This window comes from Pollicipes pollicipes, unplaced genomic scaffold (genome assembly GCF_011947565.3).
Source record: "Pollicipes pollicipes isolate AB1234 unplaced genomic scaffold, Ppol_2.1 Scaffold_4002;HRSCAF=4701_pilon_pilon_pilon, whole genome shotgun sequence".
Taxonomy (NCBI): Eukaryota; Metazoa; Arthropoda; class Thecostraca; order Pollicipedomorpha; family Pollicipedidae; genus Pollicipes; species Pollicipes pollicipes.
Genome location: NW_023596420.1, coordinates 45,006,687 through 45,027,076, shown reverse-complemented (window position 1 = coordinate 45,027,076; position 20,390 = coordinate 45,006,687). Strand labels below are relative to the sequence as shown.

The 20,390-nt window shown below is 50.4% G+C and overlaps 3 protein-coding genes across 5 annotated transcripts in view; 2 read left to right on the top strand and 1 right to left on the bottom strand.

Annotated features, from left to right (window-relative positions):
- Nucleotides 1-20,390, top strand: part of LOC119093935 (endoplasmic reticulum lectin 1) — a 39,353-nt gene that overhangs the window by 11,504 nt on the left and 7,459 nt on the right. Inside the window, exon 1 of one of the 2 annotated variants that reach the window (XM_037216955.1) lies at nucleotides 19,682-20,202. The exons of the other annotated variant lie outside the window; for it this stretch is intronic. Coding sequence (XP_037072850.1) covers nucleotides 20,005-20,202 — 198 coding nt within the window. The 5' untranslated portion in view covers nucleotides 19,682-20,004. Of the gene's footprint in view, nucleotides 1-19,681; nucleotides 20,203-20,390 lie in introns of those variants that run through there. 2 annotated transcript variants of the gene reach the window in all.
- TrpRS (Tryptophanyl-tRNA synthetase) lies at nucleotides 1,769-9,455 on the bottom strand. Of its 2 annotated transcripts, none has more exons than XM_037216957.1 (5): nucleotides 9,413-9,455; nucleotides 4,925-5,110; nucleotides 4,323-4,551; nucleotides 3,113-3,295; nucleotides 1,769-2,761 (listed from the first exon to the last, which is right to left on the bottom strand). In XM_037216957.1, the coding sequence occupies exons 2-5, from the start codon at nucleotides 5,076-5,078 to the stop codon at nucleotides 2,071-2,073; spliced, it is 1,257 nt and encodes a 418-aa protein (XP_037072852.1). In that variant the 5' UTR covers nucleotides 5,079-5,110; nucleotides 9,413-9,455; the 3' UTR covers nucleotides 1,769-2,070. The 2 variants fall into 2 exon arrangements, with proteins under 2 accessions (XP_037072852.1, XP_037072853.1); XM_037216958.1 differs by lacking the exon at nucleotides 9,413-9,455 and adding an exon at nucleotides 9,138-9,157.
- Nucleotides 9,726-19,181, top strand: LOC119093938 (TATA-box-binding protein). Its single transcript, XM_037216959.1, has 7 exons — nucleotides 9,726-9,829; nucleotides 13,809-13,928; nucleotides 14,728-14,906; nucleotides 15,241-15,484; nucleotides 17,188-17,291; nucleotides 17,789-17,883; nucleotides 18,290-19,181. The coding sequence occupies exons 2-7, from the start codon at nucleotides 13,815-13,817 to the stop codon at nucleotides 18,361-18,363; spliced, it is 810 nt and encodes a 269-aa protein (XP_037072854.1). The 5' UTR covers nucleotides 9,726-9,829; nucleotides 13,809-13,814; the 3' UTR covers nucleotides 18,364-19,181.

The following is a 20,390-nucleotide window of genomic DNA, read 5'->3' as shown; positions in this document are numbered from 1 at the left end:
ACTTAAACATCTACGGTGACAACGATTTGCACCGATGTACGTATAGTGATAGCCACATGTGCTGTGCCCCGTTCCCGTTTCTCAGAAAGGGGATCACACAAATAACAGCGCGCAGTACTTTTGATTGATGGTACACTTTGAATGCCCATTGTTCGAGAGCAAACGCAGTTGAACAACACGCAAGGCATGACCTTGCTACTCATATTTGTTAACGTTTTTATGCATCCAACATCCTCCAACAGCAATCTGGATCCAGCTGCGTCACACCGTGATGGGCGCCACGTCAAATCGATCATCGACCGGCACTGGCGGTCGGCGGGCAGGGGGTTGGTCGCTGAAATTGTCATTTATTGTCGCGTGCGCTCCGCGGTCACGGGATGGTTGTGTCACATTCGGCGGCCTGTCGATTGGCCTTCGAACTAAAGGGGAGCTGACGGCCGTCCGCCCCACGCGATGTATTGTCTATACATTGGTGCTAGCTGCAGAACCGTCCGCGCTATCCGAACACTCAGCACATGTGTCCGCACGAGATCGAGGCCGATGCCTGGGTTAATAAGGCCTGGGAAAGTCTTAGCTGATGGCCATGTCGGACCAAAAACGTGGTTAAATGTGGGATTCGCATGTGACGTGTCCAAGCGTGTTAGGCGCTTTTGCCTGGCTAATTTTTCGAAGCCACGTCTTGATCCGTGACTGAAGACCTTGCCATCGTAGGTCACTGACCTTCATTGACCTTTACCCCCATTTGTGTGGTAAACCGCTCTCCAGCTGTGTGGCGTGTCAATTTTAGTCATTGTACGTGAGGCTAACATCGGCGCTTCTGTACTTTCGGGCATCATTTACCCAGAAAGGTTATAAGTTACCAACGCTGACTACCCCCTCTCCCAATTTGATGAAACATAAGCTCTACAATCATAATTTGTTCGTTTCATCTGAGCTTTTTTCGGTAGTGTCGCCGCCTCATCTACACGGTACATTTGGCCGCGGAGGTCTTCACGGGCCTACTGACCTAGGATAGCCTTGAGATGCAACAGGTTGACCGAAGTTAAACGCAACAGGTTTATAACTTACCGAACCGTCCAAATGCTGGTGCGTTGACCCGACAGGGCGATTTGTGGGTCGATGTGGAATGAATCAGTGGACCAGCGACATATGACCTAAGCTGACCGTGACGAAAACAAAAAGAGAAAATAACAAAGTTTGTCCAGAATTGAAAAGCTATCTACGGCGTTACATGTGTCCCCCGACGACCCTCAATATTGCAGGGAAGGGGGTACCTGCCACGCCCACTCGTTAGTGGAGAGTTAATTGCGTTCAACGTCAAGAGCTGCAGAGTTTTAAGCTATGGCGATGCTGTGGCTCATGATGTGTTCATTTCGGACTGGCTGTGTTTCAAAACAGTCTAAAAATGTGAAACATTGCCTTTAAACTTCCTACTTCAGCTTCGCCGAATGGGATGTCACTCCCCGATGTTTCTCGTCTGTGTCTGTCTGTTGACCTCACGGAAATACCGCGTACACAGTGGAGCCGAAGTCAACCTCGTTTTCATGACTAGTAAAGGCATCGCAGTATGCGCGTTACTGGCTGACCATGCCCTGTCCTCAGCACTGGTGTCCCTCACTCACCCCCGTACGCTGGCAGCCCCGAGTGTGCTGGCCGGCGCGTCACTGTTTGCAGAGACTGCGTCGCACACCACAATTGACGCAACGCAAACCCATTGCCACGGGAAAGTCTCGTTTGTCGGCATAGTGACCGCGAGGCAACGAACATCGACGTTTGCAGCAGATGTATTTATGCCCGCGAAGTTCCGTAAAAGAGAAATGGTCGCCTAAACGTACGCATAACAGAACACTTCAACAACATAAACCCGACATCTCTCAGGCATGGGACAGTGCTTTGGTTTGCGCGACGGCGAACGTGGCCGTCCAGCCCTCCACACAGCAGCGTAAAACCGACCACAACCAAAATACCCCCCGCCGGGATGCAGCCCGACCATGCCGGGGCCACACAGCCCTCGCATCGACGCCGGTCCCAGTCCTGTTACCATCCCCACCCTTCCCCAAACTAGCGCGGCTAGCAGAACCTGGTGGTTAGCGGCCGCGGCGTCATGAAGAGCTTCAGCGTGTCGTCCGTCACTGCCTTCCTGCGCTCCTGCTGCTCGGCCAGCATCTTCTGCAGCACATCGATCAGCTCCTTCTTGAGGAAGCCGGTGAGGAGCTCGCCCGAGGTGTAGTCGGCGCAGATCTGCTCCAGCCGCGCGTCGTCCTCCAGGAAGAAGGTCAGGTACTGGTAGCTGATGTCGACGGCGCAGTCGCCGCCCAGCCGCCGGTGCTCCTCCACCGTGTCGCGGCCGCCGGAAAACGCGTGCCGGTTCACCTTGGTCTTGATCTGCTTGGGCGTGTCGGTGACGAAGATGGACGTGTTGGGGTCGCTGGCAGACATCTTGGTGGCGGCCCCCTGCAGCGCCGGGAAGAAGCACGAGTGCAGCAGCGCCGGCTTCGGGAAGCCAAGCCGCGGCGCCACGTCACGCGTCATCCGGAAGTACGGGTCCTGGTCGATGGCGCATGGGATCAGGCACGGCACGTCCTTGCGGCCGCCGAAGATGAAGGGGAAGGACGAGCTGAAGCTGGGCGCCGCCTGCACGGCCGGAAACGCGATCTTGCCAATGTGGTCGCTGTCGCCGAAGCCGAAGATACCCTTGATCTGGTTGTAGGTGACGCTGCGCTGGACGCGGCACATGTTGTGGTAGAACTGCGGACACTGCCTGCGGGGAGACGGCGGGAGTGGGTGCTGTGGGCCGGTCTGAACCGCTGTCCGCTGTCAACGGTCATCACTGCACTCCGTAGATCAATCTACTTTAATTGCTGGTCGCTCATGATACGTGAGAGCGGCACAACCACTGCGACATAAGTATGTGTTTAGGAGGCAGATAGTAAAAGTCAATACTGCATTCCTCCCTACCCACTAAAAATTGCAGGAGTCACACAGCTACTCATCAGTCACCAACAGCTGCTACACACCAGATACTCTTTTTGGTGCAGGCAGCGGGTTGTCAGGAGGTTCAAAATTCCATCCCTTCTTGAATCGTTTTCGGTATTACATGAGCATTACGTACCCGATGAAATCCAGGTCAGAAAAGATAAATGTCTTGGCCGGATCAAAGCCGCATGCGATGATATCCTTGGCATTTTCATGCGCCAGTCTGTTCGCCTCTTCCAACGTCAGATCCTTCCACAGGAACTTCTCGTCATCCGTCAACTGGATGACTAGCGGGACATCGAACGTGTCCTGCAGCCACCTGACGAAAACAGACAAATGATCATGTACTTAAATATCATACCTGCAATCCGACAGATGGCATCGATAATACCGATAATCGACAGGTAATTCACCAATGCAGCAGCTAGAACAATATTGCCCTGGGGCGTGGAAATGGGCGGCTCAAAAGCCAAATTGAAATCATATTTTCGTCGATGACGCTTTCAAAGTTCGAATACATGCATGCATAAATTCAGCTTTTTCGTTTCATGATCCAAACCACGGATGTATAAAACGCGCTAAGTTACAGCTTCGTGTGGCGCTATGCAAATACATTACTATCAGCACATGGAGACTTCGTGGAAGCAGAATCATTGAACGGAACGACTTCAGTGTGACAGCTTTATACGACAGTTTAGTTTTCACGGCATTAGGGTGCGCTAGTGGCACGCGTGCGCCGTAACCGCAGCCTTACATAAAGGAAACAGTGCGCGACACAGCCTCCCAGCCCAACAGTGGACGTGTGTGATGTATACCCAGGCGAACAGTGGCGGGACAGGAGAAGATTCCAGTGAAATCGCCAAGCATTTCGGCACTGTCAGGGGTGTATATGTTTTTTCAGATATGCATGCCATAGTATTGAAACAGTGGCGCCATACTGTCCAGACTGATAGTTAACAAGAGAATGCAAGCTGGCCATGGCCGAATGTAAAACCCATTTCAAGAAAAGCCAACCAATGTTATCTACAATGATAGCCGGACGCCCCATATATCTCACGCCGCAATTACAAGCCTGACAGTGCAGTCCGCCAACTGGTCGGGCCGATGCCGGGTGCCTGGTGCCGGGTGCCTGGTGCCGGGTGCCGGGTGCCGGGTGCCGGGTGCCGGGTGCCGGGTGCCGGGTGCCGGGAGCCGGGAGCCGGGAGCCGGGAGCCGGGAGCCGGGAGCCGAGATGCCAGGATACCAGGATACCGGGTGCCGAGAACCGGGAGCCGGATGCCCGTGTGCCGGGATGCCGGGATGCCGGGATGCCGGGATGCCGGGAGCCGGGGTGCCGGTGGGCTCACTTTGTCATGATGAACGGCACGAGGTGCCCGAGGTGCAGCGCCTCGGAGGACGGCCCCCGCCCCGTGTAGAGGAAGAACGGCTTCTTCTCCTCGTACATCGTCAGGATCGAGTGCAGGTCGCGGTGTGAGAAGAAGATGCCGCGCCGCAGGAAGTGGTGCACTGGCCGGCCGGTCACCTTCTCGATGCGATCCAGCAGCTCCGTGTCGATCTTGGACGAGCCGAAACGCTCTGAGGCAGCGTGACGATCGTGTGAACTGCAGCATTCGGGTCAGTGCTCGATATTGCTGGAGGCCCACTGCCATGAAGATGTGTGAATATTGCTACACATTGAACATGCATGCTATACTTACAGTTACACAGCCACACCTGTTGGCGACTCCAGATCAGTGCATGTGTTCTCATAACATTCACACCAACAGGGCAACATCCTAACATATGGAAACATATGATGCACACTGATGCACAGCATTCACTTGTATGAATGCACAACCTTCAAAAATTTTTCAGCATTATGAAAGGTTCACTGAATACACACATAACATATGTTTGATCACCAGCCTAGAAACTGACAACGTCAACATCACCATTTTACATTGCTTACTTATGAGTTTGTTGTAATCTATGCCTGTCTGTGACTGGCTGGATACATTCCATGGATTGACAACATCCCCTGCATCATCATCATTCAAACTCATTTTTTGTTCTTCCAGGGAAGCTCCAGACATCTTCTCATTAACTTCACTGGTCGCACTCATTGTAGCAGGCCTACTGCCATCCAAACTGCAAGCTGAAACAAAACGTGCAAATCAACAAGCTGTACAGATTGTGCAGTTACTACTGCTAGACATCGTATATGTGACTGCAGGCTCATGATAATAAGAACTGAGCTTGAGAGATTGAAGTGGTAAGCTCATGAAGTGACACCAGATTAGAATTAAATCAGAAATGAAGCCTAATGAGAGATCTCCCAAGTGTTTCTTAATATGTCAAATTAGTAGAAGTCATGGAAAGGAATGTTTTGCAAAGAGCCCTCTCTCTCTCTCTCTCCCTCTCCCCCTCTCTCTCTCCCTCTCCCTCTCTCTCTCTCTCTCCCTCTCTCTCTCTCTTTCTCCCCCCTCTCTCTTCTCTTCTCCCCCCTCTCTCTCTCTCTTCCCTCTCTCCTCTCTCTCTCTCTCTCTCTCTCTCTCTCTCTCTCTCTCTCTCTCTATCTCTCTCTCTCTCTCTCTCTCTCTCTCTCTCTCTCTCTCCTCTCTCTCTCTCTCTCTCTTTCTTCCCCCCCCTCTCTCTCTCTTTCTCCCCCCTCTCTCTCTCTTTCTTCCCCCCCCTCTTTCTCTTTCTTCCCCCCTCTCTCTTTTTTCTTCCCCTCTCTCTTTCCCCCCTCTCTCTCTCTCTTTCTTTCCCTCTCTCTCTCTTTCTTTCCCTCTCTCTCTCTTTCTTTCCCTCTCTCTCTCTTTCTTTCCCTCTCCCTCGTTCCCCCCTCTCTCTCTTTCTTCCCCTCCCTCTCTCTCTTTCTTTCCCCCTCCTCTCTCTCTTTCTTTCTCCCCCCTCTCTCTCCCTCTCTCTCTTTCTTCCCCCTCTCTCTCTTTCTTCCCCCCTCTCTCTCTCTTTCTTCCCCCTCTCTCTCTTTCTTCCCCCCTCTCTCTCTCTTTCTCCCCCCCTCTCTCTCTCTTTCTTTCCCCTCTCTCTCTTTCTTTCTCCCCCCTCTCTCTCTCTTTCTTCCCCCCCTCTCTCTCTTTCTTCCCCCCCTCTCTCTCTCTCTCCTCTCTCTTTCTTCCCCCCTCTCACTCTCTCTTCCCCCCTCTCTCTCTCTCTTTCTTCCCCCCCCCCCTCTCTCTCTTTCTTCCCTCTCTCCTCTCTCTCTCTCTCTCTCTCTCTCTCTCTCTCTCTCTCTCTCTCTCTCTCTCTCTTCTCCCCCTTTCTCTCTTTCTTCCCCCCCCTCTCTCTCTCTCTCTCTCTCTCTCTCTTTCTTCCCCCCCCTCTCTCTCTCTCTCTCTCTTTCTTCCCCCCCTTTTCTCTCTTTCTCCCCCCCCCTCCTCTCTCTCTCTCTCTCTCTCTCTCTCTTTCTTCCCCTCCCCTTCTTCCCCCCTCTCTCTCTCTCTCTCTCTCTCTCTCCCTCTCTCTCTTCTTCCCTCTCTCTCTCTCTCTTCCCCCCCCTCTCTCTCTCTTTCCCCCCCCTCTCTCTCTCTTTCTTTCCCCTCTCTCTTTCTTTCTTCCCCCTCTCTCTCTCTCTCTTTCTTTCTTTCCCCTCTCTCTCTCTCTCTCTTTCTTTCCCCTCTCTCTTTCTCTCTCTTTATGTATATAGCCACAGCACATACATGATTTCGAAGCACCTTGCTTCCCTTGGTTGAGGAAGCAAGGTGTTGATGTTCTTCCCCAGATGCTTCAGATACAGCAAAACTCGGCATTAACAGCCTAAACGGGGATCACTGACGGAGAACTCACAAATTCAAATTGGTATTGCAGAACTCCGCACATGTCAAAACAAAACACAAACATGGTCTTGGTCGCACATTTGATCTGCCTGTCTCAAGGACAGCATTGTGTGCGCGGTACTCCAAAATTTAACGCGCCCGCCTGTAACGCACTGAAAATGTGTGAGTATCTGGGCCGCACAAACACTGTCGCTGCTCCCCACGCGCTTTCCTTGTCGGATGTGGCTACCTGCGACTCGTTTTTCTTTCCCGAGGTAAAGTTCAAGCTGCTCGGTCACTGTTGTGATACTACAGATAGTAGCTGACGCGCTTAAAGAACAAAACTTCAAGGGAACATCCCAATGGTGGCAGAAGCACCGGGAGAGGCGTGGTGCCGCACGACGTAACTACTTCAAAAGGGATGGCGGCCAAATTTCAGCCATGATATTTTTATAGACGTGTTTCCGGAACTTTTTGTTCGCACCTCGGAATATCTACCCGCAATTTTTTACCGGTAGAAAAGTTGCTCACCGCTACAGTTAGATATTATTGAGAATATGATAAAATGCCTGTGATAACTTTATCCTTGTTTGTGGCAGTCCATTCTTTGGCAATTTATGTTTATTAGAAGCACACCTTTTGGGCCAAGTCAATAATGTTCATTGGTCATTACCTGGTAATGACCAATGGACATTACTGAAGAACAGAAGAACCAAAACAGAAGACAGTCCTCCCACCCAAACAATAAAAGAATAACTGGACTGCTTTGCTTACAGGTATGCTATTTTATGCATACAGTGTCTTTGTCTGGGTAATGTAACCAACTTATGGTCCGAGCATCATACAAAGCACATGCCTTTCAAATGGATTGAGAGAACCTAAATCTAATTGAGCAGCTTTGCTAATGCCTGATGGTCACCAACAGTCTTGCCAGAGGGTTGCATGCATGACAATTTGCAACCCCTTGGAAATATGAAACCAAGCTGATCAAAGTTTTAATATTCTATTATTTATGTCTTCTAATCTAATCTTCTGTTCAAGCAATACATTTCCATCTGACAACACCTGCCATCATTCACAATAACCCATATTGTGCAACTCTACATGACAAGCAATCAAAATCACTGTAGTATTAACAACTTAACTGCAGGTGAGACATGTGAAGTTGTGCTCATTAAGGATGACTATGCTACAGAGAGAGCTGATGAAACAGCAGAAATAGGAGCAAACAAAAATAAATAGGTAAAAAATTCAGAATTTGTTTCATGTCTAATTCTGTCATGCAACAGATGCCATGAGTCAGGACTAAAAATTTCATTCCTACCTAGCATGAATGAGGATGGACAGGTCAGATTTTGGTGGGTGGTAACTGGCAATACAATTCCTGGTCACTGCTTGCAGCTAAGGTCATGGATGCTATACCAGCAGGACCTAGCACAGAACAAGAATGGATGGTTTGCTATGAATACCAAAAGTCAAAGGTTCCTGATTAAATGGTAAGGAATCATGTCTAATATTTGCACTAAGAGAAGAGAATAATGTGGATGCATGAGTGTGTGCATGCTGATAAGCAAGGGTCTAGGCTATCCACCACCTTGACTTTTCAACCTGTGAAGTCTTTCAACCTGTGAGACTTTCAAACCAGCCTTTTCTTTCAGCTCAAATCTGGGTGCAGGAGCAGCAGTGAGCAGCATATTATGGGTAACAGATGTTTGAGAGGTTCCAGGCTCCAGGAGAAAAACCTATAATGAAGCAACATTGGATAGGATTCCCTGGGCAGGGATACTGCCTAGCTGGTAACTGGCAAAAGAGTGGTAAACCTGGCCTGAGGGGGCTTTGCATCTAGCAAGTGCCACTTCATAAGTAAACTCAAATGCTGTCATACAAGGCATTACATAAATACTTTTAGAAGCTTGAAAAAGTTTATTGGCAGTCAATAACTACCAGAAAAGGCCAAGCCATTGGGCTCTGCAACACACCCAGCTTCTGAAGATACATGACATTGACTGTCTCTTATCCTAGTAGGAATAGAAGTCTGCAGAAAATCTATGAGTCTTAATTATAGCAGTCTGCAAAAAAGCATCCACTGTGCCAGACTTACATAAAATTGGTGATCTGAGCTATGAGCACACATGCACGAAATGCAGACTAGGCCAAATTGAGGTGAGGTGACCATTGTTTTTGCCTGAAATTTCCTTTGCAGTGCCATTATACCTTCAAACATTGCATCAATGCTTGCGGAAACTTATGGTGACCATGCTCCAAACTCTATGCACTTACATTTATGACAAGCATGTGCCAAAATTACTGTTGTGGTCCCCTTGCTATGCTGCACATGTTCAATATGGCATACAGTTGTTTACAGTCAAATGGGTAGATATCACAGACAATGAAGCCCCGTACCTCTCGCTTCCCAGTCATGCAAGTACCTCCAGCCTTTTTTATATTGAAAAGGAAATATTACTGATGGGGCGGTGCCATCAAAATTTGACGACCACGCTGCCGGCCAGTAGAAACCCCGCACACAGCTCAATGACCTGGCGCATCCGCGCAGTCCCCACGCATGTCCAAACGTGTCTTAAGAAAATACACTGATCAGGGCGAAACTTCGTGACAGGGGCGAAGTGGCCTAATTCAGTAATTATCCATAAGTAGCGCCACGAGTCCGGCCCACTCACCACCACGCACCACTCCTCATTAGTCACTTTCGAAAACTTTTTCGTCAGCACTCTGCCAACTGCGGCGCAGCTGTCTAGGCTGCGCAAGGATCCCTTACACCGGACGTGGTCTGCCTTCAGAAACGAGTCAAACTTTGAATACATTTGCTTTTTTTCGTTAAAATACATTTATCATAAATAAGAACGTTCAAAAAAGTTATCATGCAAAATTAAAGCTTAGCTTGAGATATTCAACGACTGATGGAAAAATATGAATCCTTGATAGCGCTGCAATCACTATTATTGCGCCATTGTTACAAATATCGCTTTCGGCAAGAAAACAAAACGCGCTGAGAAGCGTGCGGAGCGTGGGGAGGTGGAGACGCCGCGAGCACGTGGAAATATATCCGCAGCTGTGCAACTACATAGGCGATTACGGTATGCCTCTTATCTTTACGCACGATGTTTTGTGCCAGTCGATGAGCTCATGGGCATATATTCGTGTACTTTGTGATGAACTCCGCACATCAGCACACCAAAAACTTCAGAAGCTTGTGGAGCAGATGTAACAGTATATAACTAGAGTTGCGGCAGATATCGGAAACGAACTATAATTATAACAACTCACATTTGGATCTACCCTCTCTAAGTACTGAAAGTGTTGTAGAGATATGGCAGCCATGTACCAGCCGCTCCATGCAGGGATATATTGAAATCCTGATGACTGTTTCTCCATCCACACTTGGGGGAACTACTGGGAGCATTGCTGCTGGAAGTTCTCCAAAGTGTGAGGATCATTCAGAGTCTGCATATATGCACCCACAGTATACATGCCATCAAAAACCAGAACATTCTTCCCACAGAGGTACTTCTGTATATGTCCCTTAACCTCATCAAGTCCAGACTTGATTGTCACTGGACCCACCGAATGTACCAAATCCCAATCCAAGACTGAGCCCAGTTAGTAACCACATGAGCTTAGCTAGAATGGGATATACAGGCTTTTGAGTTTCTAAAGCCTGACAGGTGTAAGGTAAGGCAAGGGAAGATGAGGTAAGGAAAGCATTTAGTTTTATGAGGAGTGTATCTGAACCACAAAAAATCATTATGATGTATGTCTTAGTTCCTGCGCATGGCTGAGACACAAAGCCTCTATCCCTTACATTATGTTACCTTACCATATGATGAGGTAAGCTTCAAGACAGCTTTCCCACCAGGAGAACCCTTTGGATCCAATGAACATCAGATAACATGCTCATGGGCACTGCCAGGAAATATGCTGGCTAATGAAGAACCCTCTGGCATGCATCCTCTGACCCATAGGAACTGCATAGTTTCAGAGAGGCAAATTTCCTTAAAATTAGATCACTTAATATTGGGCACATGACACCGCATGAAAAGAGTGATCTCAAAAATCAACAGGTACAAAATTACTGCTGTAGCCCATTTCTGTATCACTTTTGGAAAGAAGCACCCCTGTCTGCAGCTCTGGAAAGGTCCTTTGTGGAGCTTCAAACTCTGGCAGGCTTCCATCCTGGTTTGCTTTGATTGGGACAGGCAATTGCATACAGAGTTGCTGTTATATGTTGGGACCCAAAGGAGAGACCTGTGTAGGTTGTGGAAGCATTGATTCAGAGCAGTCAGATTCTTATAGGAGGAGTTCCAGCAAGGGATAGCCCCACTGAGCAACAATGTCAGCCAAGCAGAAGTGAGTGCTGCTGGTGAAGAGAGTGCAGAAGTGTAGGGATGCTGCTGATTTGATTGTGCAGCTTGGCAAGATTTTCAGAACCCCGGTCATACATGGAAGCAGTGCGGATAAGATTATCTTTTCTGGGAAAATATGGGCATTGTTACAGGCAATATCACACAAATCTACCCCTGCAAGCAGCTATAGCACTTGAAGCGAGATCAACAAGACCAAGCCAGGTTGAGTGCGGAGGGCATGCTGGCTTGAAATGGCAGCAGGGAAGTCCCTGGAAATGTGACTGTAACCAGAAAGATCAGCAGCATTGAAACTGACATAGTTGGAAAGGGATGAATGATTGAGTCCTGGTGAACACAGTAATCAGCCACAGAGCTGTGATGTTGGCCATCAGCAAGTGAGTCCTCTGTTAAGTTTTGGAGCAGTCAAAGAAGAGTCCAGAGTCCACATGCCCACTTCCCTGCAGGGTGCACCAGGGATCACACATATCATGTAAGCAACAAGAGATCATGGGGCCAGCATGCAGCTGAAGACAACTCAGAAGGACCCAGCCCTGATGCCACCTGTTGGAAACATAGGGGAGGGTTCTGTTTTAGAAATCAGCTTCCTTGCAACAGCATCATCTGCAAGAGATGTTTTCTGTTCTCTCAGGACAAAGACATTCTGTCCATCAGGAGGACTTCAAACAGATCTAAGAAGACCTCCTTCCTAGTTTAGAGCATCCAGCCCGTCATTCGGACTATGGCGAATGTTTGGAGCTTATCTAGCCTGTGAGCAAACCCTACAGGAAGTGCAAGGAGTCTGTTTATCCTGGTAGCTCAGTTGGTTTGAGCACCTGTCTTTGGGTTCAGCCTTCCTTGACACTGTGGGTTCGTGTCGCTTAAAGCACTCGCTATTTGTCTTTGATAACGATAGCCTGCGGCTGGTGGCGGCGGCCGCGCGAAAGGTCAGATGACGATAGAGGACAGGACAGACTGTGCCGAGGATTGCAGCATGTTGAGCTTAAACAACAAAAGTATGCCATGGATCTGGGATTTCACGATAGAATGGTGAAGTGAGTGCTCAAGCAACAAGAACTGCTTAGCATAGGCTTTGATCCCAGAGATCCATTGAAACAAAATATTCGGACCAAAAAGGAGAATCAGGCCGAGGTACGGAGGGAGTAGCGAGAGGCGAAGGGTAGCTGCTCAGGCTGCTGACGCCTAAGAAGTGCAAGAACACAGTGAGGACTCAAGTATCACAGGATGCCGCGAAACACCAGACGGCGGCAGTGGCGACCGGAACTGAACCGGGCCTGGCTTCAACAGCCGCCGCTGGAAGGGAAAACCGAATGGTTCGCCGCCGACGCCGACGCCGACGGCGACGGCGCTGGTGTCGGTCGTGCTGCCACCAGTCGATCTGCCGTCACCATAGCACGCTGGCGGCCCACGGACGGCCAGGAGGATGGCCCGGATAGGCAGCAGCGGAGACAGCAGCGGTGAAGGCGCGGCCGGTACCGCGGCCCGAGACGCCCGAGACTGCGGTTACAGGGCCACCAGGGACGACAGGACACGGCTGTCTGCGCTAAGCGAGGAACATCTGACTGGCATGCCAATTTCAGATGGTGTCAGGCGTAACGTCTGTACCTATTTTATTTAGTTCGTGTGTTTGCTCTGCTCGCACCAGATAGTTAGCATGTGCCTCCGTCATTGCAAGCCTTCCCCGAGACGGATCAGGAGCTAAGAGGAAACCTTGTTGCAAATGACTGCGGGGGGGGAGGGGGCATCGTCCACCCCACAGGTCAGGTATGTGGGGATCTTTAGGACTTCTGGGAGAGCCCCCGCCGGGGGCCGGTTAGACCATTATGGGCAGTGACGGGCGCTTGCCCAAGGAGTGCTCGGCGCTGGCGGGCAGTGACGGGCGCTCGCCCAAGGAGTGCTCGGCGCTGGCGGGCAGTGACGGGCGCTCGCCCAAGGAGTGCTCGGCGCTGGCAGGCAGTGACGGGCGCTCGCCCAAGGAGTGCTCGGCGCTGGCAGGCAGTGACGGGCCCTCGCCCAAGGAGTGCTCGGCGCTGGCATGAGCCTGGCGGGAGACCTGTTCATAAACGCGAGATGCGTCGGGGTCGGACAGATACAGGGTGTATGGTGTGGGAGGGTTGCATCATTGGTCTGAGTGTGGCCGGCCGAGGCAAAATTGACATTGGTGGCGGTGCGTCAGGTGAGCAATGGTGAATTATCGGCAAGACCTGCGTTGGGATGACTGCTGGTGCCGCCAGTGCTACTCGAGGCACCAGTGTTGTCTGTGTTTGGTGGACATTTTCGACAACTATATTGATCGATTGATTCCGAAACACAATATTGGAACATGCTGTTAGATCACCAAGGATGTCTGTTGCTCATAGCAGGAGGTAAAAAGTCAATTGTCCAAAAAATAGTTTTTGATGCCTAGGAGTTCCTGGATGCATTTTTTCATGCGGCTATTTTCTTGCAGTGCTGCTCTCAGCACAGTAGAAAGTTGGATGGGTTTGCTTTGCTAAGTACCACAAAGGTGTGGAGTATCTTAAATTAACGCAATACCCTGTCATTGAAGCATAGTGCTTTTTTGCTTCACTCACTGCTCCGTCATGTGACAGTGTTTGTCTTAACGTGATTGATTGTGCCATGTCCCCACTGTCATGCGCTCTGTTCTTATCTGCTGAAGCATGATGCATGATTTATTGCTTCTAAATCATTTCAGGCAGCAATGGACCAGGAAGTGTCACCACTGGGGTCCAGTGACCCAAACCTTCAGAATGATGTTCACCATCACGATGAAGAGATGCGGAGCACACGATCAAACTTGGATGACTGGGAGGAGGTACCCACTTAAATATCGGCGTTGTTGAACGTATTATTTGGTTTCTTTCATTGCATTGAGTGGCGCTGGGTTTAAGCAATTCGATTATTAGATTGGCGTAGGCGTCGTCTTTCTGTTGCCGATGTCGCCCACATTGTTGTCCTAATCTTGCAGAGAATACGACTTCAATGACTGCCGTGTGCATATTATCACAGCAGTAATGATAGGAGTTTAACGTCTCACAGACTGTCTGGGCCATTTTGAGACGGATGTTTTGATAAAGTGTCATGGAGATGCGGTTGTGGCGTGGCAAGGGCTCGAGCCGACGCCCAATACACATGGAAAATGGTGCCGAGGCTGACCGGTCAGCTGGGTTTCGAGGCGACAGCTGAGGGGCCCAGGACCGGCGGCTTATCAGCTAGCCACTTTCGTAATTAGGTGATAATCGATGACTAGTGCAGGGCCCCAGACTCGGTTACACTTGCGGGGTTTTTCAGACGGCGGGAATTTTCCAAATTTTTTACCAGACGTTAGGGTAACGAGAAAGTTGCATGGATAGCATCTAGTTACGCAGAAAGTTCGTAAGTTTGTGGAACATGACCGTGAAAAGTCATCGCAATTAAATACTTCCAATCACGACCAAGAACTGATCGCTGCATCAGTTCGCCGCTTTTTGTTTTCCACCAATCTAAAGAGTTTCCCTGTAACATACAGGGATTTTCCGGAAAGATGTGGGATTGCGTAAACGCGTCTTAATCACATGCAGAAGCTTGCATGCGAGTTAGTACCGGGCGCGACGTCGTCTGTCGTGCGCCTGCAGGAGGGGTCGGCGGATGACGCGATGGCGAGCGACCGGGGGGCGGCCGAGCCGCCAGCACCAGCCTCCTGCCAGGCGGCGCTCGTGCCGCCGTCCGGCCTGCTGTCGGCTCCCATCAACGCGCTGCCGATGACGGCGCTGACCCCGGCCTCCGGCGACCCGGCCATCATCCCGCAGATGCAGTGAGTCCCCCGGAGTGAGCGGGTCACGCGGCGCCGAGTGGGCGGGGAGGAGTTCACCGCGCGGGGCAGGCTCTGGCGCTGTTGTCAAAGTAAAAAATGCATATCTGCGAAGATACTGCTTGGCGGCGGTGCGAGACTGTAAAAAGCAATTGAATATGCTATCCTATCGCACAAAGTACCACCGCATGGCTTACATGATTTTATTTTGTAAGGAGCTGAAATCGTACGATTTTCGCTGACGTCGTCGAATCGGTTTGAGTCAAGTCTCGGCTCTCCGACCGCGCCGCGACCCAGAGCCGCGGGTCACTGAGCGGAGCCGCCTCCGCCTTCCCAGGAACGTGGTGTCGACGGTGAACATGCTGTGCGCGCTGGACCTGAAGCAGATCGCCGTGCGCGCGCGCAACGCCGAGTACAACCCGAAGCGGTTCGCTGCCGTGATCATGCGCATCCGGGAGCCGCGCACCACGGCGCTCGTGTTCGCCTCCGGCAAGATGGTGGTGACGGGCGCGCGCAACGAGGACGACTCGCGGCTGGCGGCCAGGAAGTTCGCGCGCATCATCCAGCGGCTGGGCTTTCCGGTGAGCGACTCGGCGGGGCGGCGGGGCGCTGGAGGCGCACTGAGGGGGAGGGGGGGGGTTCAGGCGACCGGTGCAGCCAGAGCAGGGGCGGGCGCAGGGGGTGTCAGGGAGGCGCACGTTGGGCAGCGGGCGCTGCACAGTGGGCGTCAGGGAGGCGCACGTTGCAGCGGGCGCTGGCGGCGCAGTGGGGCGTCAGGGAGGCGCACGTTGGGGCAGCGGGGCGCTGGAGGCACAGTGGGGCGTCAGGGAGGCGCACGTTGGGGCAGCGGGGCGCTGGCGGCGCAGTGGGGCGTCAGGGAGGCGCACGTTGGGGCAGCGGGGCGCTGGAGGCACAGTGGGGCGTCAGGGAGGCGCACGTTGGGGCAGCGGGGCGCTGGCGGCGCAGTGGGGTGTCAGGGAGGCGCACGTTGGGACAGCGGGGCGCTGGAGGCACAGTGGGGTGGGTGTGAAGTGAACAGCGAGTTGGACATCTGGGCGCCGCACACACGGCGAACGGGCTGCTAGGCTGGCCGGCAGAATGCGTAGTAATCTCGGAATGTCATATCCAATAAGTGAGCCTCACGCTTTTCAACACAGTGAAAAGTGATCCAAGTTCGAAAATGGTATGACAGTCGTGTGGTATCGTAATGAGGTATGGTGTAAGTCATTGCAATTCTGGTAAAAATACACTGTGCTCACCAGTATTTGCAGTTCGAAAAAGGCGGCGAAATCCAACTCTTGAACGCAGGGACAAGTAATCGAAGTACACTTTTACCAGGAGGATGGAGAATGATCTTCCTTCACACATCTTCTGCTGATCGCTGGCATTTTGGAAAGCAATCAATGTCCTTGACGAATCAACACCCTGATACTCTGATGACAGTACTGATAAGACGGCACTGTTAATCCCATCCATCGTAGAGTAACCAGGAGAAAGGAGATATATATGTATTGATATCTCGGCTACATGCATGTATCGAAACGAATATGAGTAGTCTACTATATGACTGTGTGACTAACATGCCATAACGGAATATCGTTACAGTCGTTTTGAGGAAGGCATGTATCCGAAATATCAATACGCATATTTGCTTGTGAAGGTCTCCGAAGGTGACATACCTCCTTTGCCTGGAGCCAAGTAATGTCACATCTGTCGTGGATTTCTATTGACATCCTCGTTTCTCTGATGGCCCCAGGCTGGTCGTGCGAGGCCCAGTCAGAAGCAGACTCGTGGTTGGCACCAGGTGGTGTTCGGGTCGATAGCTTATTTTTAAAATGGGTGTAGTCGGAGGCGGTTCACTCACAATTATGGATTGAACTAATCGATGGACATACTCATATAGGATTGTAAATAGCAATGGCTCGTCTTATTCGGACAACCGCTATATTAGCATCAAATGAAACCATGCATAATCAAGTTCGCTTGCTTTATTACAAAACAGATGCTCTCTGTAGGCATTGGTGTTGCCCACAACAGTTTGCCTCCTGACATATTGTAACGGGGCCGACTCCATCAGTGTCGATCCCGGGATTGAGTCAGATTTCCCTCGGTTGGAGTTGAACTTTACTTTAAAATTGCGCCGTACTGCTCGGAGTCTAGAGCATGAGTCAGCCCCATGCTCTGCGTCGGAGCAGGGGTCAATTTTGCTGGGCGAAATCAGGAAGAGATCATGTGAAAGGTAAGGGTGCACCGATTTAACGTAAACTTTTTCTGTAATCCTCAGACGAAATTCGCCAACTTCACTGTGCAGAACATTGTCGGAAGCTGTGATGTCAAGTTCCCGATTCGGCTGGAGGGTCTTCTGCTGACGCACAGCCAATTCAGCAGGTGAGCACCGACCGTCAGAGATGGCCTGATTAGGCGCGCAACGCCGATTTTTCGAGTAATGGTGGATTTAGAAAAAAACTGATTCTACCTAGGAATTTTTCTAGTTTCATTTTTCAAGAATGAACATAAAATGCCGACTCCCACCACGGGAAATCACGAACACCGGAAATCCTGCCAGGTGTGCTGTCTTCCGTCGTAACAGTATGAAGTCAGTTACAGCTGCCATAGACCAAAGGCCGGCTGAGTTTTCAGGGAACAGATAGAAAACTCATGGCAAACAAAGATAGCAAATTTGTTTGGAGAGTGAGTCACAACCCTTTGTATATTTCATTCAAGGGCCATTTGTCTGCAGGCGCAATGCCTTAAGATGCCATGCTATGTTGTCTTCTGACGGCCAAGCACTTGTATTCCCAGATCGACGTAGGTTATAATATTGATGAAGAGTATGTGATTGTGTATGAATCAACTACACGTTTAAGCACATGTATGGTTTGCAGCTACGAACCGGAGCTCTTTCCTGGCCTCATATACCGCATGGTGCAGCCTCGCATCGTTCTGCTCATCTTCGTATCGGGCAAAGTGGTCTTAACAGGTGAGTGCGTAAAGTTTGACACATTTTAACTGACTATGATGCAACGAATCCTCTGAGGAAGAGTTGTGCTCATTGTAAGTGCTGTCTCGCTCTACAGTGACGCAAGGCACGTTTTGGAAGTTGGTGGTGATGACGGCATAGGAAGGGTGTCCTGTGTCATATATGTACTGTAGCATGTCGTGGGGTACCACACTGAACCAAATGATCAGTTATGTCCCATATTGTCCAAACTGACATGATTTTCCGTTCTAATCGTAAGGGTACGCCATCGGGCATAGGCACCAGGGAGTAGTATTCAGAGCTTGCCAAGTCTGACGAGCGCACCGGGAAGCACTTGTCGTAACCCACCGACAAGGCTGAAGTCAGCTGAGGCGTGCTGACATACGCCTCATCGTGTGTCACCCAGGCGCCAAGCTGCGACAGCAGATCTACGACGCCTTCAACAACATATACCCTATACTGCGGAGCTACAAGAAATAGTCGGCGGCGCCTGCTCCGAGCTCGGCCTGCCGACGCCGGGCGGAGCGGACACACAGCAGTGGCGGTTTGCGGTGCACTGTGGTGGCCGGCCAACAGCGACGTCCCGTCTGCTGAGCGCAGAGACAAACAACATGCTGTCATTTCGGGGATCGGACGTGACTCGGGAGGTGTGATGTCGTCGTGGATAGTGGGAGGGCGTTGTGTCAATAGTTGCGTGTGGTGTCCGAAACCTCGGTACCCTTGGTCGCCTCTGTCGGTCCCTGAATGTGGCTAGCGCGTTGAACTGTGCACCGCAAAGTGCGGTGTGTCATGAAGGCTGTGATAACAGGACACCTGGCTTGCCGACATGCATGTAGTTCTGCCTGTGCTCTGACCAAAACAGAGCTCAAGGCTGTTAGGATGCCTAGGAGAGTACTTTACGCACAATGCGATGTAACATGATGTATCACATGTATTATATGATCGGTCTTCTGATATTCAGCGGGCAACGCCGTTTAGAAGCTTTTGTATCTGTGCTCAGAATCATATCACAGTAGGCATTGTTGTAATTGGTCGCCTAGTAAGAGGCGTGATCTGTCGTTTGGTACATTTTTGGACTGAGGGAGCCTACCTGTTTAAACCGCCTGCTGCATTGCCTTGTGTTCTTACATCGGTTCGGATAGGCTTTTTTCTTGAGAGTCTTGGCTAAAGTAAAAGTACTGCGACGGACAGTGCAGGCGGTTGGCGCACCTCCTGCTTCAAGGCCGGTATCGTTTACCTCAGCCAATATGCGTGGCAGCTGATGCATTTGACATTTTCTTAACCGAAGTTTTGGTGCGGCGGTCGCTGGTTATTACGACAATAAAGCACAACCTTTCGTTGCACCTGTCCGTGTCGGGAGGCGAGGTGCTGAACGGTGTGTGGCACAACCGGGATAAGCATATTCTTTAGCGTCCAGTTGTGTGATCAAAATTCGTTGAATTTGTGACGGAATAATCATAGCCAGATGCGGCGCTTTGTTACACAGGACTGATTAGAGAAGTTGTTCCACATTGTCAATATTACCATAAGGTGTGAATGGTGCCGGAAACCACAGCGTAAGGATGTTTCCGTGACCACGATTAGGAAACAAGTTTTAACGGCATGTTTCCTGTTTTGGATAGACTTTGATTATTGCAGAGCAATTTGGAAGCTTTTTCCACGACTAAAGCCAAGGGAATAAAGCTATTTTCCGCCACAAGTGATTAAGACTGCGTTTTACGTGCGAGCGTCGGTACCGAATTTGCCAACCTTAACACCACGTAAAACCCGTGCTCCAATCATACGTGATGTGGCGGCACGCTATTTGTGCCGGGTTGCCGCTACGTGGTTATTTGGTTTAGTATGGATCATAGGTATCATTTACTTGTATAAGGGTGTTCAATAATTTATTTTGACTTATAATGCGGTAGGACTGAAAGTTCTTGGGTGCGCTCCGCTCCCAATGAGGCATTCCGAAGACATGTTGAACTGAATCCACGCTACAGGCTATCCAATCAGAGGAGCGTGCCTTTTCCGCTTTGTTTTGGCACGAATAGGAGGCAAACCGTGGTGATACCTGCAGATGACACAGAGTGAATTCAACGGCCTCCAGTGTATGTGAGATTTGGAGGTTGATTGAAAATGAAGACCCTTGCAATATATATTCAGTATCTGTTCTTCATCTTGTGCATTGGTGCCGAAGATGGACCTTCAAAAGAGCCAGATTTGGGCAGTGAAGCTACTCCTAAGCCACATGATCATGCAAAATTCAGTGGCTTCACTCTGGATGATTCAAGCTGGAAAATTGTTTGGCATGGGAGCACAGACACAGAACTCCTTGTAAGTAACATACAGTTGAAAGAACATGTGAAATGTGTGTTGTAGTGGTGTAATATCATTTGCAGTTAGGATGGGGGAGGGGGGCTGAGCCCCAAAGTGTGGGAAGAAAGTGTCCCAAATATGACAAGAAACATGCTTTTCATATCTTGGGGTAGGGTGGGCTGTTTTCACCATTCACCACTCCTCCC

What these genes read in the sequence shown, in the direction of transcription:
- TrpRS (XM_037216957.1), bottom strand. Translation starts at nt 5,078, where the DNA reads ATGAGTGCGACCAGTGAAGTTAATGAGAAGATGTCTGGAGCTTCCCTG. An exon ending in GTGCCGTTCATCATGACAAA is followed by an intron (nt 3,296 to 4,322) that starts GTGAGCCCACCG and finishes TGTTTTCGTCAG; the next exon opens with GTGGCTGCAGGACACGTTCG. An exon ending in TCTGACCTGGATTTCATCGG is followed by an intron (nt 2,762 to 3,112) that starts GTACGTAATGCT and finishes GTCTCCCCGCAG; the next exon opens with GCAGTGTCCGCAGTTCTACC.
- LOC119093938 (XM_037216959.1), top strand. Translation starts at nt 13,815, where the DNA reads ATGGACCAGGAAGTGTCACCACTGGGGTCCAGTGACCCAAACCTTCAG. An exon ending in ACTTGGATGACTGGGAGGAG is followed by an intron (nt 13,929 to 14,727) that starts GTACCCACTTAA and finishes GTGCGCCTGCAG; the next exon opens with GAGGGGTCGGCGGATGACGC. An exon ending in GGGCAAAGTGGTCTTAACAG is followed by an intron (nt 17,884 to 18,289) that starts GTGAGTGCGTAA and finishes TGTGTCACCCAG; the next exon opens with GCGCCAAGCTGCGACAGCAG.